General features: G+C 44.7%; 1 protein-coding gene across 7 annotated transcripts in view; it reads right to left on the reverse strand.

The window, feature by feature from the left end:
- Nucleotides 1-442: 442 nt before the first annotated feature.
- The window catches only part of Slc38a9 (solute carrier family 38 member 9), an 82,179-nt gene continuing 63,879 nt past the window's right edge, over nt 443-18,742 (reverse strand). For 6 of the 7 annotated variants that reach the window (XM_052159346.1, XM_052159347.1, XM_052159350.1 and 3 more), the window contains 4 exons: nt 9,799-9,912; nt 7,946-8,094; nt 5,144-5,233; nt 443-2,173 (listed from right to left, as the gene is read on the reverse strand). In XM_052159346.1, coding sequence (XP_052015306.1) covers nt 2,008-2,173; nt 5,144-5,233; nt 7,946-8,094; nt 9,799-9,912 — 519 coding nt within the window. In that variant the 3' untranslated portion in view covers nt 443-2,007. Of the gene's footprint in view, nt 2,188-5,143; nt 5,234-7,945; nt 8,095-9,798; nt 9,913-18,742 lie in introns of all 7 variants that reach the window. The other variant, XM_052159351.1, reaches the window with a different exon arrangement.

Below are 18,742 nucleotides of genomic sequence, written 5' to 3' on the forward strand. Positions count from 1 at the left end.
TAAAGTTCTCAAAGACAAAAGAAAGTACTAGGAACGGAGCAAGACTGAGTCGGGGCACCTTTTACAACCCAGCTCGGACTCAGAAGCCTCTTAACAGAAGACACTGCAGTCCTGAAGCTGCAGAGTTTCTCAGCATGGGTTCCCGTGCAGCCGGTGCAGCCTGTGCAGCCCTATGTCTACGGCTGCTTCTGGGAGCCAGAGCCTTGGGGACTCGCTCCATGATAAATGGAACTAGGCTCAAAGTTTGGGATATTAGCTGAATACTACGGTTTGTAGAAATGAAATGACATAGCGTCTGAGACTGGTTTTTAAATATGTCAGTAGAAAAGAAAAAGCAGGAGGAAACAGGTGAAGCAAAGCCAGCTGATCCTATAATCACTGAACCCAGGGAGGGGTGTATAGGAGTTTTCCACATTATTCTATTTGTGCATTTGCCTGACAGTTTTCATAATGAGACTTTAGAAAGTGTTAGGAGTTACAGATCCTTAAAAACATAGACCATGCTTTAGTAGGACGTAAAGCTATGCTAAAAGAAATTAAAGCTGGTCTTAAATCTGAGGCTGCTTACTAGATTTACAAAAAACATTTTACCTGGGTTTTTTTTTTTTTTTTTTTTTTTTTTGTTGTTTTGTCTTTTAAGAACATGACACTGTCCTGGGAAGCTGAATCATGATACATTTTAAACAATTTCTTCAAAGTTAAACAGAAATCTAAATGCTTGTAGCTGTGGGTAGACCACAGAAGACAGGTAGATCTGGATTCTTGTTTAGCTTTTTGTTCAGAAGGACGATGGCAAGAGGGTTAACTCTAAGAATCTGGATTTCTTAATCATCTTGTCAGAAGCTTTTCTGGCGAGACCTAACTCTTTCCTCCCTGTTATAGGAACAGGTAGATGGTGTCGGCTCCTGGAGGTCACACCTGAACCAGGATGACTCTGGGTACACTGGACAGTCCTACCCTTCCCAGCTCTTCTCTTCTCTCCTGAAGAGCCTCACACGCCCACCTCCACCTGTGCTTCCTCCACGGGGCTTCAGGATAGTCCCTGCAGTCCTCAAGGTCAAGAAGCAAGGGCAATTGCTTTTGCTCAGGTGTGAGATCTGGCTTGGGAATTATAACCTCAATCTGAGCCACTGGGGCTGGATTTGAATTAAGAGTCAGATAGCAACAGACTGCACAAGTTGATCTGATGCCTAATTTCTTTTGGTTTCCTTTCTTTTTATCGTCTTGAGACCAGGCTTTATATAGCCAGGCTGGTTTCAAGCTGGCTATAACCAGCTTGTCCCCAGATCGAGTTTCAGGACAGCCAGGGATACAGAGAGAAAGCCTTTCTAAAAAGACTAAAACAAACAACCCATCCCCCCAAGAGACAAACTGGCCGTGAAACTAAGGATGACTTTGACCTCCGGGTCCTCTTCCTCCATCATCTAAGGGCTCACTGATAGACCAGCTATCCACTGGCTCTATTTACACACAGTTTGTAATGAACTGACACTATTTAAAGTTTTTTGTTCTTCAGATTAAGTATTGAGTTAGGAATTCATCCCATTAATAATGATGCCATGGAAACTTCTTTTAAAATGAGGTATTTGTTTTACTGTTGGAGACAGCAGAGGTTTGGGCAACCTAGAAATGGCCCAGCAAGTAAAGGGGCGGAAGAGCATTCATGGAAGCACACGCAGGGCCTGGCAGCACGCCCTGACCCAAGACCCCTGAGGTTCCTTGTTGTCGGTCATGAAACACGCCCACCTAACACAGAAAAATCCGTATGATTCCTCCCACATTTCTACTTGGATGCATGGGAATGAGGGTCACTGAGAAAATCATCCTTAATACTTCCTCCCTCCCAGCTTGAGTACAAAAATACTTATGAGAGACCATCATTTCCCTTGATTCCAATTATCTGAGAAGAACACTTAGAATTATAGCAATGACAGCATTTTCAAGTTCTTTTATGCAGAACCGTTGCCAAGGTTCAGAATACCACGAGAAATCTTGAGAAAACAGTTTTCACATGAAAAATTGAGCAATCAGGTTCGCCAGGCCCAAGACGATGATGATAATGTGAAATACCAACTTAGGCCACGTCAGACGCTCCTCTTGGTGCAGGGAGATTATATAGATGAGAGAAGGGTATATGAACACAAAGGCCAGGCCGCATGCCGCTCCAGAGTACCTGCAAAGTGAAGTCTGCTTACAGTCTCACTGCACTTCTGATGCTTTATAAGCAAGTAAATACAGTATGATTTAAACTGTTCGTGGTCTCATTTGGAAACAAAATTTGTCATTTGTTACTGACATATGAGATTAAAAATTGTTTCATTTAAATTAATACAATTATTTCTTCCTTGTATATTTACATGGTAAAGAGTTTTTTATTCATTCCTTAAATCTCAGAAACATCTGAAACAGGCTTTCATCTTGATCTTTTTGAGAAAGGATCTCATGAAGACCAAGCTGGCCTTGAACTTGGTATAGCTAAGGATGTTCTTGAACTTCTGGTTCTCCTGCCTCTGTTTCCTAAGTGGGGGAACTTAAAACACCTTATTGGTTCAGGAGGTGCTCAGCATGGAGTCCCAGGACCGAAGCTCTACCAAATGACCTACATCACTGGGCTCAATTTTTCACCTTTATTAAGTCATTCAGAGTTTGTGAGCATCTGTTTATGAATGAGAAAGGATGAATTTGTCTGTGGCATTCCGTGTAATTATAAAGGAAGACAAAAATCCTTAAATGAGTTTGTGACAGTGAAGTAGGCATTTCTCCATTTTCTCAAGGAATAGTTTAACGGGAACTTTAAAGTCCATTATATTCCACAGGCTCCACAGACATTCTCCCCACAGGCTCCACAGACCACTCTCCCCACAGGCTCCACAGACCACTCTCCCCACAGGCTCCACAGAACACTCTCCCACAGGCTCCACAGACATTCTCCCCACAGGCTCCACAGAACACTCTCGCCACAGGCCCCACAGACCACTCTCCCCACAGGCTCCACAGACATTCTCCCCACAGGCTCCACAGAACACTCTCCCCACAGGCTCCACAGAACACTCTCCCCACAGGCTCCACAGAACACTCTCCCCACAGGCCCCACAGAACACTCTCCCCACAGGCCCCACAGAACACTCTCCCCACAGGCTCCACAGACATTCTCCCCACAGGCTCCACAGACCACTCTCCCCACAGGCTCCACAGACATTCTCCCCACAGGCTCCACAGAACACTCTCCCCACAGGCCCCACAGACCACTCTCCCCACAGGCTCCACAGACATTCTCCCCACAGGCTCCACAGACCACTCTCCCCACAGGCTCCACAGACATTCTCCCCACAGGCTCCACAGAACACTCTCCCCACAGGCCCCACAGAACACTCTCCCACAGGCTCCACAGAACACTCTCCCCACAGGCTCCACAGAACATTCTCCCCACAGGCTCCACAGAACACTCTCCCCACAGGCTCCACAGAACATTCTCCCCACAGGCTCCACAGAACACTCTCCCCACAGGCTCCACAGAACACTCTCCCCACAGGCCCCACAGAACACTCTCCCCACAGGCTGCACAGACCACTCTCCCCACAGGCTCCACAGAACACTCTCCCCACAGGCTCCACAGAACACTCTCCCCACAGGCTCCACAGAACACTCTCCCCACAGGCCCCACAGAACACTCTCCCCACAGGCTCCACAGAACACTCTCCCCACAGGCCCCACAGAACACTCTCCCCACAGGCTCCACAGAACACTCTCCCCACAGGCTCCACAGAACATTCTCCCCACAGGCCCCACAGAACACTCTCCCCACAGGCTCCACAGACCACTCTCCCCACAGGCTCCACAGAACACTCTCCCCACAGGCTCCACAGAACATTCTCCCCACAGGCCCCACAGAACACTCTCCCCACAGGCCCCACAGAACATTCTCCCCTCAGGCTCCACAGAACACTCTCCCCACAGGCTCCACAGAACACTCTCCCCACAGGCCCCACAGAACACTCTCCCCACAGGCTCCACAAAACACTCTCCCCACAGGCTCCACAGAACATTCTCCCCACAGGCTCCACAGAACACTCTCCCCACAGGCTCCACAGAACACTCTCCCCACAGGCCCCACAGAACACTCTCCCCACAGGCTGCACAGACCACTCTCCCCACAGGCTGCACAGACCACTCTCCCCACAGGCTCCACAGAACACTCTCCCCACAGGCTCCACAGAACACTCTCCCCACAGGCCCCACAGAACACTCTCCCCACAGGCTCCACAGAACACTCTCCCCACAGGCCCCACAGAACACTCTCCCCACAGGCTCCACAGAACACTCTCCCCACAGGCTCCACAGAACATTCTCCCCACAGGCCCCACAGAACACTCTCCCCACAGGCTCCACAGACCACTCTCCCCACAGGCTCCACAGAACACTCTCCCCACAGGCTCCACAGAACATTCTCCCCACAGGCCCCACAGAACACTCTCCCCACAGGCCCCACAGAACACTCTCCCCACAGGCCCCACAGAACACTCTCCCCACAGGCTTCACAGAACACTTTCCCACAGGCTCCACAGAACACTCTCCCCACAGGCTCCACAGAACACTCTCCCCACAGGCTCCACAGAACACTCTCCCACAGGCTCCACAGAACACTCTCCCCACAGGCTCCACAGAACACTCTCCCCACAGGCCCCACAGAACACTCTCCCCACAGGCTCCACAGAACACTCTCCCCACAGGCCCCACAGAACACTCTCCCCACAGGCTGCACAGACCACTCTCCCCACAGGCTCCACAGAACACTCTCCCACAGGCTCCACAGAACACTCTCCCCACAGGCCCCACAGAACACTTCCCCACAGGCTCCACAGAACACTCTCCCCACAGGCCCCACAGAACACTCTCCCCACAGGCCCCACAGACATTCTCCCCACAGGCTCCACAGAACACTCTCTCCATGGGTGACACAGAACACTTGCTCCCACAGCCCCTTCTGTACCAGAGATCAGCAACAAAGAAATTTAATGAGCACCCTAACAAACACCAGAAAGTATACTTGAATACTACCAGTCTTAAACACTGACAGAAAATTCATTCAATTAAAAAACCAACAGCAACGATGATATCAGAGCACAATTCACAGAGGCATTACCTTATGATCCCTCCTATGTTTGGATAGAAACAGGCCATGGTCACTCCAGCTCCCACAATAAATAAGTTAAGAATCAGCACATGGAAAATGCTAGAAGACAGAAGAGAGTTTATATGAAAGAAAAGATAAAACAGGTAAGTTATAATCAGTTTTTAGGAAAATAAAGTTCGTTCTTAACCTCTTTAAAACAATTGTCTTTAATCTGCCAGCAAAACTGAAATACACTGCTCAGTGCTGGTAATGAGACAGTGAAATTGGCCTTTTATCTAATTATATTAAAAAGGCAAATTTTGTTAAATGCAAACTAGTAGTACGCACCAGAGTGCACATTCTATATACAATTTTATTTGGAATATCTTGAGAAAACAGATCCATGAAGAAACCCATTAAGGTACTTACAGAAAAATAAAATTGCACAAGAAAAACAAGTTACTTGACAGAACACAGAAAATTATTAAAAAATAATATTATTTATGTAGATAACAAAGAATTACCTAAACAATTTGGAAAGAAGATAGCTGAATTTGCACTAAACAAGGAAACCTGAAGAAAAACAGTGGAGGGTAGGAAGATATTGGGAAGAATATTGTCAATGTCTGAAAAAGTAAGGAAAATTATTTATGCTATAGGTGGCTAGCATATATCTTGATAAATGAGAGACAGTAGGTATCAAGATTTTATCATTCACCCAGAATTTCAATCTCCAACTTTCTGTACCTTTGTTGTTTTACTAAAAGAAAAAACTTTTGTTAATTTTCCAAAGTAGTGGCTGTTTCTCCAAGTGTGACAATGAATTCTGTTTCAGGAAGACTGTGAGGTAAATAATGTTCTCATAATAGTGCAAGGCATCATAGGATTTAAAAGCAACACACGAGGACAAAGGCATCTGTATTCTACGATAGAGTCCTCACTGCCAACACTTTCAAGAGAAAACAAAGCAAGAAAAAACTTTTATTAACTATGTCTGTGAGAGGGCTGGGGGATACAGCTCAGAGGACCACAGCTACCTAATATGCTCAAGGCCTGGGACTGATTTCTAGTACCCTTGGGGTTTAAGGAGCAAATCTTAGTTTATTGAATCTCATACTTGTGCTACATATCATTTTAATATTCTGTGTGTTCACATGGGAAGCAATCAGGGACATCTGTACATCCAAGGACATGGGTGTCTTGAGGAAAAACAGTTGTGCAGTGTAGCTGGACTGAACTATCCGACAGTTCCAACAAAATGCTACTTCTTGAAATGCAGCCCAAACAGCAGGCATCTTCACTTGGTGGTGAACTGACATTTCCTTTAAATGGATGTTGATGTGCTTTCATTTAAGGAAAACAACAGACAGTCTTTGTTCCTGACAGTAACAATTGAGTTTTCCATAAAGACAGGATTTCAGAGAACCTGGCATTTGCTACTTTGAGTTTGACAGTTTTCCAAAATTTAAAGACACTTTTAGGTGAAGTTGGTGGTGATATTAATGGATGTGAGTTTTAGTGGTGTATAAAGAAATGTGTGAGCATCTGAGAGACCTGCAAACAGGATGCCCTAAGTCATCAGGAGCAGGGAGGCGAAGAGCAAGGACACACAGTGGACTTTAAGGCAACAACATTTCTGATGACATAAGTGGAGTGGGAGCTACACTGTGTCACACTTCTTCAGGGGCACCAAAGATGCACATTTGCAATTACCTGACAAGGCTATAAGAGGTACTTCTCCTTTTCCAATTATACATCTACAGGAGGCTGAATTTTCTTCACATATTTAAATAAAATAAATAAAATAATGCTGAAACAGAAGCACCCAACTGTCAGCCAGGGCAGCAGACAGTAAAGGGTTCATAGCTGTGAGGCCATTGGGTTTCAGAATTAGTTATTTCTTGCATAGATATTATTCATGTTAACAGTTTTACTATAGTTTTTGAGTAGGCGTCAGGGTCTCAAGAGGGCTGTGTTTGTTTTCTAAGCTGGCCTCACACGTGAGTCTCCTGTGGGTGGGATTACAGGTGTGTGCCTCTGTGTTCCGACTTACTGACTTTTTAAAGGAATCAACGGATACCTTAAAATTATCAGGTTTAATTTTTACATTAAATATTGATAGATGTGTCTTTGGAAATGACTGCTCCTGGTAATCTTCAATAAAATGTCTCTCTTGAGTCCAAATGTCTGTGGAACATGCAACTGTAGGGAAAATGGCTGTGTGTGCTTGTCACAGGGACCTCTGGAAACACACTGATGCTCTGTGGACACTCCTCTTAGGTAAGGGTAACTACTGCAACAGATCTTATTCAAAGGGATGCACAACTCCATGCTCAGTAAGAAGCTAAAATTCTCAGCAAGTTAAACTTGTCTTAATTATGTAAGAAATTAAATTCATTCTATGTCTCACCTTCAACACTAAATACTGAGGATTTCTATGAAATGATACAGCTATTAGTAAACATACATGTATTAATATCCAATAATTAAAGGTATTGGCTCTTATTAGCACACACACCAACATAGATTCTAAGCACTATACACTTCTTAGCAAGGTACTCTTAAGAGCAGTTAAATCTTCACATAAATATAATAGACATCAGAGCTAAGTGACTCTCCTGGAAGGAATGGACATTAAGTTGTCCCAGGCAAGGGAGAGGCTTCTCTATTTAAAGCTCTTCTGGGAAACAGACATTGGGATCTATCCTTAGTAACCATTTTCATTAGGCAATTTTTTTATATAGCAAAAGGATCAGTCACACTTTCAACTGACTTGCTTGCACAGTCATTTGGTGCTTGGCACATCTTACTGGCCTAGAGAAGAACCCTTACCTAGGATAAATGTCACCGAAGATATGGCCCAAGAGCTGGACACGAGCCAAGTAGCCCAAGAGTGGGTATACCGTCATCATCTGGAACAGCAGGAATATCCTTGCAATGAAGGACAGGATGTCACTGCTAGGGAAGTTGTCTAAGAAGTTCTAATCCAAGAAAGACAATGAAGTCATGTCAAAAATCAACTCAGTACATTCAAATTTACAAACTTTTCTCCTTATTTTGCATAAAGGCAATCCCCAAATAGTAGTAGATGAACTGATGGCTGTCTACAAACTGCTTGTTAACTATTTGTCAAGAGGTGAGCACAGAAACCAAAATGGCATTATTTAGAAACTGATTTAAAAAATGACACTGGCATATTCTGTTTTATAAATGTTCTGGTCTGAAAATTACTCTACATTAGAATAATAAAGAAAACTTTGTTCTTCACAACAAGTATACCACGGAACACAGCTCTATAAATTTCAAATACAATAAGCAAATCTGTTCCTAATTTACTTAAATGGCAAATTAAATTCGATGGCACTGTATCTTTGCCATAGCTCTCTGGCTTTTCTTCCTTTGACACTGCAGTACTTTCAAAGAGTGTACATGGTGGGTGGGCATCTGTCACCTGTGCATAGTGGCATGCATCTGTCACCTGTGCATGGTGGGCCTGCATCTGTCACCTGTGCATGGTGAGTGTGCATCTGTCACCTGTCCATGGTGGGCGTGTACCTGTCACCTGTGCATGGTGGGCATGCATCTGTCACCTGTGCATGGTGGGCCTGCATCTGTCACCTGTGCATGGTGGGTGTGCATCTGTCACCTGTGCATGGTGGCATACATCTGTCACCTGTGCATGGTGGGTATGCATCTGTCACCTGTGCATGGTGGGTGTGCATCAGTCACCTGTGCATGGTGGCATGCATCTGTCACCTGGGTATGGTGGGTGTGCATCTGTCACCTGTGCATGGTGGGTGGGCATCTGTCACCTGTGCATTGTGAGTGTATATCTAATTCCTAGTGCCATCAGCTCTTGCAGTGTAGTTAATTGAGAATTACACTTTGAGAATACCACAAATATTCCTATTCCCTGGGGAGGAGGTTTATTTGGACTTAGGAATGGGGAAATTTTCTGCAAATGCTTGGCTGCCACAGAACTTCCACAAAGAGAACATTTCCAGCTGCCACACAGCAGCAGCCTCTGTCTCCTTGTAGAGTACACTATCAATGTTGCTGAAATACACCTTGTAACTAGATTGAAACACCACCACTGAACTCCTAGAGGGTTTCCTCTGACCAGAAAATCACTTGTGAAATGCTGTTTTTCACAAGAACTTCTTTAATATTGAAAATGTTACTATTTCTAAGTTTCACTATAACTTTTTGCTTAAGGATTTCTCTCTTCCTGGTTCTGACTTTCACTTTTTAATAGCTAAATTGTCTTTGTTTTACTCCTTGCTACCCAGTCCCTACACTGTACTTAAAGACCAATGAATTAAACTGGTTCATCCAGGATATTTCTGCAGCTAAGCTTTGGAAAAATCAGAGACCTCAGTGGAGGTTTTAGAAATCCATGGGAACAGCAGGAACATTGTCCATTCTAAGAGAAATACACATATGCGATAGCGGCTGCTTGAGCATTCCCACTGCAGAGTATGCAGAACCTTGCTCCAGAGTACATCTGAAAACACATGGAGCATGCACGTATTCTGTTACTCCAGGTAAAGCAAAGTAGAAGCCCGGAAAGGATGAGGAAGGTAGAGGTGCTATCCACACCCAGGCCTGACTGGCCTGGCTCCTGCTTTGTTCTTCCTGTTACATATACAAGTCACAGGGTTACATTTACATACACAGTGCCTTACCTGCTCAATACAATCTTTGGGTAGTGGAGGTGAAGGGAATGAGGCAAACACCAGGACCCCAATGTAGAGGTAAGTCAGGGTCACCAGCATGTACGCAATGCACAGGTCTCTCACCTGTGCGGAAACACAGAATACAATGCTCACTCAATGCAAAGAAGGCACAGCAAGTCTACTTAAGCAATGATGAGAGAAAAACCCAAAGTTATCTTTTTATTTTGCATGTGTTTGTATATGTTCTAATTTTCACAGAATGCAGTAAAACACACCCATACCCACACATATATAAAGCTGATTAAATTATTCTAATTTTTAGTTTTTAAAACTTGTCTGGAGTATGTAGACTAAACTACTTGTTAGAAGACTTGGGAAGCTAATAAAACTGTGGTTTTAACATGACCGAAGTTCTAATTTAATTTCAAAAGGTAACATTTGTCAAATTAAATAAGCATAACAACAAAGGCAACAAGAAAGGATAAGCCGCCAGGCGGTGGTGGCGCACGCCTGTGATCCCAGCACTCTGGAGGCAGAGGCAGAGGCAGAGGCAGAGGCAGAGGCAGAGGCAGAGGCAGAGGCAGAGGCAGAGGCAGAGGCAGAGGCAGAGGCAGAGGCAGAGGCAGAGGCAGGCGGATTTCTGAGTTCAAGGTCAGCCTGGTCTACAGAGTGAGTTCCAGGACAGCCAGGGCTACACAGAGAAACCTGTCTCGAAAAAACAAAACAAAACAAAAAAAAGAAAGTATTTTAAAAATTCTTTTTTAGCAAATTAGCTTTTATCATCAATGTCTGCGTAGGCCACAGGAGTGGAGCATAGTAAAAGATATTTAATAAAGGACACTAGTTAAAGAGTAGACAAGTGAGCACGAAGGGCCAGCTTTATAAACTTAAATGCAAAACAAAAGGGCATTCTCAAAGCAGCTGTTCAAATAGCTGTCCAAAGCTATTACCGGAATCAGCAAACAAACACAGACTATTAAACCAAGCAGCCTGCTTTCTTCCACTGCTGCTCCCATCCTCCCAGTCCATGCAAAATAAAGAGCTCTAAGGGGCTGAAGGCAGCCAGCTGCTGGATGCAAGCAGAGCAGATTGTCTCCACCACTTAAGTTACAGCCAAACAACTCAACACAAAGAGACTGTAGCAACAGGCCTATTCATTTTAGATAGAAACAACTCAAAAGCTAGGAAAACAGATTAGGAAAAAATATTCGATGTGATTTTTGTTTGGTGGCATGGCAAGGACGTCTGACACTTGGAACTAGGGAGCATTTTGGAATTTTCTGGATGAGTCTTAAAATGGGCTGAAGCAGCAGCAGTGGTTTATAAACTTGAGATTCATAATCTGTTTGAGAAGCAAACAACAGCCTGTGAGAAACCTTAAGGTCAGTTCTAAACCGACAATACAGCCAGGGACTCCAGGCCTTTGGAGCGAGAGGCTTTTACGCAAATCGGTCTCAGGCCTTTCCAACCTCTGTGAGAGCTTACTGTTCAGGAGAGGGCTTCCAAGTCCTTCCTCCTTAGTTCAAGAAGTTCTTGCGCCCAGCTCAGGCAAGAATTCAGTTTCCCTTGCGGTTGTGATCCACTCTTGTGTGGGATAAACAAGAACATATCAAGGAATCCCACTTTCACAAAAAGTAGCTGGGTACAATGACATTTCAAGGCATTCCAGTCTCTACATACTCAAACTGGCTCAAGAATTAAGACAGCCTCCCTTAAAAATGATTTATTACTTTTATGTATATGTGTGCTTGTGGGTACATGTGACTGCTGGTGTCCCAGAATCCCCCTGGAGCTGAAGTGGATGCTGGGAATTAACCTCGGGCCCTCTGAGCAGTGCAAGCTTAACCAGGTGTCTAGCCCAATGAAGCCTCTTTAAGAAAAAACAAAACAAAACAAAAAACAACACAACTTGGGGATCTGGACCTGGGGAGATGGCTCAGTAGTTAAAGAGCTTGTTACATAAGCATGAAAACCACAGTTCCGATCTCCATAAACCCACATCAATGCCAACCCAAAGACTAAAGCTGATTGGCAAAGCTAGCCATGTCTGTGAGCTCGGAGACAGAGGGATTCTGCCTCAATGAAGCGGTGAGCGCAATCAAGGATGATTCCCAACTTCAATCTTGGGCTCCTCCACACGCTGAAACATGCAAAACACGGACCCACGCACACACGCACACACCCACCCATCCACGCATGAACTGGAACAAACAACAGACAAAACCTTGAACGGCAAAATCAGCTGTGTCAGAGAGACGAGGGAAGGGTGTCACTGATAATCCTAATGTATATATCACCTGAATCACTTTAGTCTGACTGCCTGTAAAACAAGTACCTTAGTGAAATCTCAGGAGCCGTGAATGGTAATTCTAAGGCTACAGTGCCAGCACTTCCTCTAAAACCGTGTTCCCTCCACTTCTCTCTTCTCAGGGTAAGGCCATACTTGTTCTAACTGCCATTTGCTTTCATTATAAAAACAATCCACTTAGAGGAGTTATTACTATTATTTTTAATGTATGCACATGCCTGTGTCTGTGTGTCAGTATACATGCATAGGAGTGCATGTATCCACAGAGGCAAGAAGAGGGCGTTGGATTTTTTGGAGCTTAGGTTACAAGAAGTTGTATAAGAGTTGCCCACCGTGGTGCTGGGAACTGAACTTGGGCTCCCTGCAAAAACAGCTCACACACTTAAAGGCTGAGTCACTGCTTTAGTTCCTAAAATAATCAATATTTTGAAAAAAGTTCTCAAGTGGAAAGATGTCCCTTGACATTAAAAAAAAGCCAAGCTTAATATTAATAGTTCTTTAATCAACTTTTTTTCTCCAAATAGATGCATACCACTGGACTAAGAGACCCTGGAGACAAGACTGTCTTTTTTTATATTATACTTCCAATACCCAGGACAATACTGGACATAGCAGGAACTTGTTGGAGAAACTGCAGGCATGAGATGGCAGCCAGCCTTCCTGGCACACTGAGCTTTTCTAAATAAGAAGCACAGTACACCATGCCCCAGAAGTCAGAACACTGCATTCTCAAGTAGCCTGAGTAGCTGGGAGCTGGTCTGTGACTGAGTCTGCACACTCTCTGTCTCCTTCATTGTGTGTGTGCGTGGGTCTGTGTTTTGCATGTTTCAGCATGTGGAGGAGCCCAAGATTGAAGTTGGGAATCATCCTTGATTGCGCTTACTGCTTCATTGAGGCAGAATCCCTCTGTCTCCGAGCTCACAGACATGGCTAGCTTTGCCAATCAGCTTTAGTCTTTGGGTTGGCATTGATGTGGGTTTATGGAGATCAGAACTCTGGTTTTCATGCTTATGTAACAAGCTCTTTAACTACTGGTGGAATGAGCGTCCACGGCCCACACTGAGGTAATGTGCTAAGGAAGGACTCTTAAGTCGTGGTCAATAGACTTCTATTATAGAAGTGGCTGCTCACATGCAACAAAGCAGATGCTGCTCCGTGCAACTGTTTCTAGACTGGTTCTTCTCCGTGCCCTTTACCCACCCACGGGCACTGCAGTCTTGCTGGGGGATGTCCTGGTAACAATGGCAGGTAAGAATATATCTGCCAGCATCTACACTAAGCCCCAGCAGGCCATTTTATCTGATCCCCATAAAAACCTTTCAATACAGCTGTGGCCCATTTCTTTACAGATGAGTTCAACTAAGCACAGAAGTCACAAGAACGTGCTCATAGCTATATAGTGAACAGTTTGGTGATGCTAATATTCTAATCTCCAAACGAGGTCTTTCTGGTACCAAACTGTGCACTTAGCTAGAATGATGATGAGTTTACTAGTTTCTAGGTATTTAAGCCATATTCAATAATTAAAAAGAGAGGCAAAAAGGAATAACAAAGAACATAACAGGAAAGCATCACTAGAGATATAAGAAAAACACCAAGGCCTGTGAGGACAGCCCCGTTTCATGTACTCAGCACACATTAAGAGCAACTCAGAAGTTGTGTGTGTGTCTTTATGAGGAAATACTGAGGAGCAGAAATGATGCTGTCATGATAAGATAGCCGAGGCTCAGTGACCGAGGGCTCGTGCTGCCCATGGAGAGCATGCGCATACTGAGGGCTTGCTATTCTTTGAGACCATCTCCGTACTAGGCCAAAAATACAGATTCCTAAAACCCCCTCTCCTGGAAGAGTGGAGGGAGAGGTATCTTCTGGCAAACTAGGGACACTGAGGTGAGTTGCTCTCAGCAACTGGGGGGCAGAGAAAGGAGAGTCTGGGGTTCAGTCACCTTTAGCTACACAGGGAGTCTGAGGGCACCCTGCGTTACACTGAGACACTGTTCTAGAGTGGGGTGGGGGAAGGAGGCGCCAAGCAAACAGTATGTTTAAAAAGAGACAGAGGGGGTGATATTAGACTGTCAGGGGGCCTGCACAGTCCGGTACCCCCATCTCCTTCACATGGAAGCAATGACTGGAAGACCAAGGAACTATAGGCAGGTAGATTGTGACTCCAAAAGAGGAGTAGATTTACAGTAAGATGAAAAGTCTGTTTGTCAAACACTGTTCCATGTACTTACTGCTCATAGTGAAAATACTACCCAGTACAGCACTCACTAAGAAAAATGACAACCACACAGATCCACCCTGAACTTTTATATAAAAACTTCTGATGTGTAGCCAAGTATCTACAGACTCAGTCAAGAAAAAAAGGATGGCACATGAGACAGAAGATATCTCAAACCACTTTAGAGATCAAAGCCGGGCAACAGCTCCATAAACACAACCAGACTCAGCAGCTATGGGAGGGGAATTCATACCCGCGTGGACTATGTATTTTGATGGTAAGTTCATTTTCAACCCCCTATGTTTTCCTGGTCAAGTATGCTTTAAGAAATAGAAATGATATATGGTTGAGAAACACATACACAAAGTTACATTTAGTGACAAAAGTCAGCAAGGGAAGTCAAACTTGGACACCCAGGCCCCCTCTCTCCTGTGCTCTGGCAGCTGCTGAGGGTTTTACCACTCTTCACAAGTGCCAGGGAGGGCAGGGCCAGGTCCAGCTGTGGGGACACTGGAGGGAACGACCTGGCTTTCTAGTTTCAAATGCTTTCATGACTCTCACATTTTCTGACTTTAAGCCTAAGGAAATTTTGTAATCACACTATTAACTGGACAGTTTTTAGTCACATTATTTAGGGAAAGCTCTTGAAAAGTATAATCTTAAAGCTCTTAAAAGTATAATTAAGCAAGTCAATATAGTGTCCACTTTGATTTATGCCAATATAAAAGCCAATTTTGGTATAATCAAGATACTATATATTTGCATAAATTTAGAGTGGTCAGAAGGCTACTGGCACACAGTACTTCATAAATGTTAATTTTTCTGAGTAGTAATTAACATTTTAAGAAGTTCGAATGAAGTACAAATGGTTTATAAAAAAAAAGTTAAACTAGGGCCAGAGGATGGCTCAGCAGGTAAAGGCACTTGTAGCAGGTCAGGACCTGAGGTCAGTCCCCGGGACCCATGTGACAGAAGGAGCAAACTGATTCCCCCAAACCGTTCTCTGATTTCTACATGTACACAGAACACTGTACACACAAAATAAGACTGTAGAAAACTAAAAAAACAAAAACAAAACACAAAAAATTTACACTTTTAAAGTTAGACCACCACTTCATACTATAGTTTTAATTAAGACAGTAAAAAGAAGACAAATCCATTCAAACACTGGCATTTAAGTCTTTTTTTTTTTTTTTTTAAATATTTTGTTAGTCACCTAATATACTAGTTTACAGAGCCCCCTCTGACCAACTCAGCAGCAGAAGCTGCCATGCATCCAGCATTCTAGTTTGCTCTGTGTATGTGCTGTGGGCTCTTAACCTCATGTCTCACAGGTGCTGAGCAGGTGCATTCCCCTGACCTGCACCTGCAGCCCCTGGCCTGTCCACAGGTGCTGAGCAGGTGCACTCCCCCTGACCTGCACCTGCAGCCCCTGGACTGTCCACAGGTGCTGAGCAGGTGAGCTCCCCCTGACCTGCACCTGCAGCCCCTGGACTGTCCACAGGTGCTGAGCAGGTGAGCTCCCCCTGACCTGCAGCCCCTGGACTGTCCACAGGTGCTGAGCAGGTGAGCTCCCCCTGACCTGCACCTGCAGCCCCTGGACTGTCCACAGGTGCTGAGCAGGTGAGCTCCCCCTGACCTGCACCTGCAGCCCCTGGACTGTCCACAGGTGCTGAGCAGGTGAGCTCCCCCTGACCTGCACCTGCAGCCCCTGGACTGTCCACAGGTGCTGAGCAGGTGAGCTCCCCGACCTGCACCTGCAGCCCCTGGACTGTCCACAGGTGCTGAGCAGGTGAGCTCCCCCTGACCTGCACCTGCAGCCCCTGGACTGTCCACAGGTGCTGAGCAGGTGAGCTCCCCGACCTGCACCTGCAGCCCCTGGACTGTCCACAGGTGCTGAGAAGGTGAGCTCCCCCTGGCCTGCACCTGCAGCCCCTGGACTGTCCACAGGTGCTGAGAAGGTGAGCTCCCCCTGGCCTGCACCTGCAGCCCCTGGACTGTCCACAGGTGCTGAGCAGGTGCACTCCCCCTGACCTGCACCTGCAGCCCCTGGATTGTCCACAGGTGCTGAGCAGGTGAGCTCCCCCTGACCTGCACCTGCAGGCCCTGGATTGTCCACAGGTGCTGAGCAGGTGAGCTTCCCCTGACCTGCAGCCCCTGGACTGTTTTAGTGAGACAGAGAGAGTTCCTCAGCCCAGGAAGTGAACCAAGGCACCCATGTCTCTCTCCAGTTCTCAGCTTCCCACAATGACACATGTACCCTTCCAAAAAAACAGGCCTAACCTTCTAGAAAAGCAATTCTACTTGAGATCTTTGGGAGAAAAAGTTAAACCCTGACAGTCCACATCTGGCAGTGCAGCATAAAAGTCACTGTGCAGCCAGATGCTGTGAATATCCATCACAGTGACAGAAATTATGATGGTTGTGCAATCTTTGACAATTTTTGTTAGAGCATTAAATTTTCAGTATTTGCTACAAATGGAGAAGGAAATGAAAGAAATATTAGCACTGTAATTTAACACATGACAACAGAGAGCCTGGGGATGTAGCTAAGAGGTATAGAACTTTCCCACATGCACAGGGCCCTAGGTTCAATACCCAACATTGCAATAAATAAGCAAACAAAATTAATTAGAAGCAATGAACATTATAATGTTTTGTTTTTTAACTTAATAGTAGTTTGAACTAAACTTTCTTTTCTCCAACCTGGTTTTAAACGATAAGGTCTCTCGTAGCCCAGATTCACTGGCCTGAAACTCACTGGTTAGCTAAGGATGACCTTGAACTCCTGACCCTCCTGCCTCCACCTCCCAGGTGGTGGATTGAAGGCGCGAGGCGCAAGGCTGGGCTAATGCTCACCTCCTTAGTGAAGTGTCAGCTCTGCTGGGTTCCTAGCGTTCCATCTTTGAGCGTTCCACACTGTGAACAGTCTCTAAGAACTCTTTTAATGTGAAGTTCTCTGACAGTGTCACTGTCACTGCTGCTGGCACATCTCTCTTCTTGTCTTGAAAACCAGTCTCTAAATTTACTTTCCCTAGACACATCCAATGGATGTGTACCTGGACTCTCTCAAATGGAAGCAGTCTCAACATTTCTATAACCAGCTATTATTTTTATAACTCCACTTATGTCTGCTGAAAATTCATTTTATCATTGCCATTTTTGATTGTTGCATTTCACCTTTGTACGAGAACTCCTTTCAGTTGTCAGTTTTATAAACTATCACATCTACTGCTGAAGGGGTAACATGACCATCGTTCTGTACCCTGTGAGTGACATGCTAGTGACCAAATGTTGGCTGACACTGAGGACAGTAGTGCCCTGTCACTAATCATGCTGTGCACTTGTTATCTACACACTGGTCTGGGAACTGAGTAGTGAGCATTATTCTATTCAAGGTTCAAATCCTGGGCTAACTAAAATTTGTGTCACATTTGGACTCATATAATCCGATCCCCAGTAACTAAATTTGTGCATGTAGGGAACCATGCAATGTGAGAATTGCCTGCAATTTAACTCATTAATCCTAGCATCCAGGAGACAGATCACAGTGAGTTCTAAGTCAGCCTGGTCTATACAGTGAGTTCCAGGCCAGGCAAGACTGCAGAATAAAACCTTGTCTAAAACAACAACATCACCACCCATAAAAAACAAAACAAAACACTTGGCTAGTAAACTACTTATAGTTTCTTGAAAAGCATGGTTTCACATAGCTCAGGCTGGCCGCAAACTCACTATGTAGTGGCGGGTGGCCTTGAACTGATTTTCCTGTTTAGCACTTGGAAGTAGAAGGTTAGGCTTTTGATTTCACAATTTTATTTTTAATGTAGTATTTACAGCTGTATATATCCCCCTAAATACAGCTGTAGGGACAATTCCATAGGTTTAGTATTCTGAATTTCATTCCTTAGTAACCTTCAAGAATTTTTAATTTTTTTTCTTGTGATTTTTCTTTGACTTGCTGGTGATATAGGAAGATGTTGGTTAACTTTCATATATTGGTAAATTCCTAACGGTCAGTTGTTAGTTTGTACTTTTACTTTGTTATGGCTAGAGAACATACTTGGCATAATTTCCCTTTGCACCTATCGACATGTGTTTTGTGACCTGGCACGTACCCTATCTTGGTAGGTGTTTCTGCGTATTTGAAAGGAATACACACTCTTCTACTGAGAAGACTTTTATAAATGTCGATTAGATCAAGTAGGTTCATGGTTCTGCTCATGCTTCCCACACTTGTGTCTATTTGTTCTACCAGTTACTAAGGAGGAGGGAAGAAAACTCCAATTATAACTGTGTGCTTGTCTTCTATACTTTGTTGTTACTTCATTTATCTTAAGTTTTAATTACACATTATTAATGTGGTGAGCGTGTGTGTGTGTGTGTGTGTGTGTGTGTGTGTGTGTGTGTAGGTCAGAAGACAG

Source organism: Apodemus sylvaticus, chromosome 16 (genome assembly GCF_947179515.1).
Source record: "Apodemus sylvaticus chromosome 16, mApoSyl1.1, whole genome shotgun sequence".
In the NCBI taxonomy this organism is placed as follows: domain Eukaryota; kingdom Metazoa; phylum Chordata; class Mammalia; order Rodentia; family Muridae; genus Apodemus; species Apodemus sylvaticus.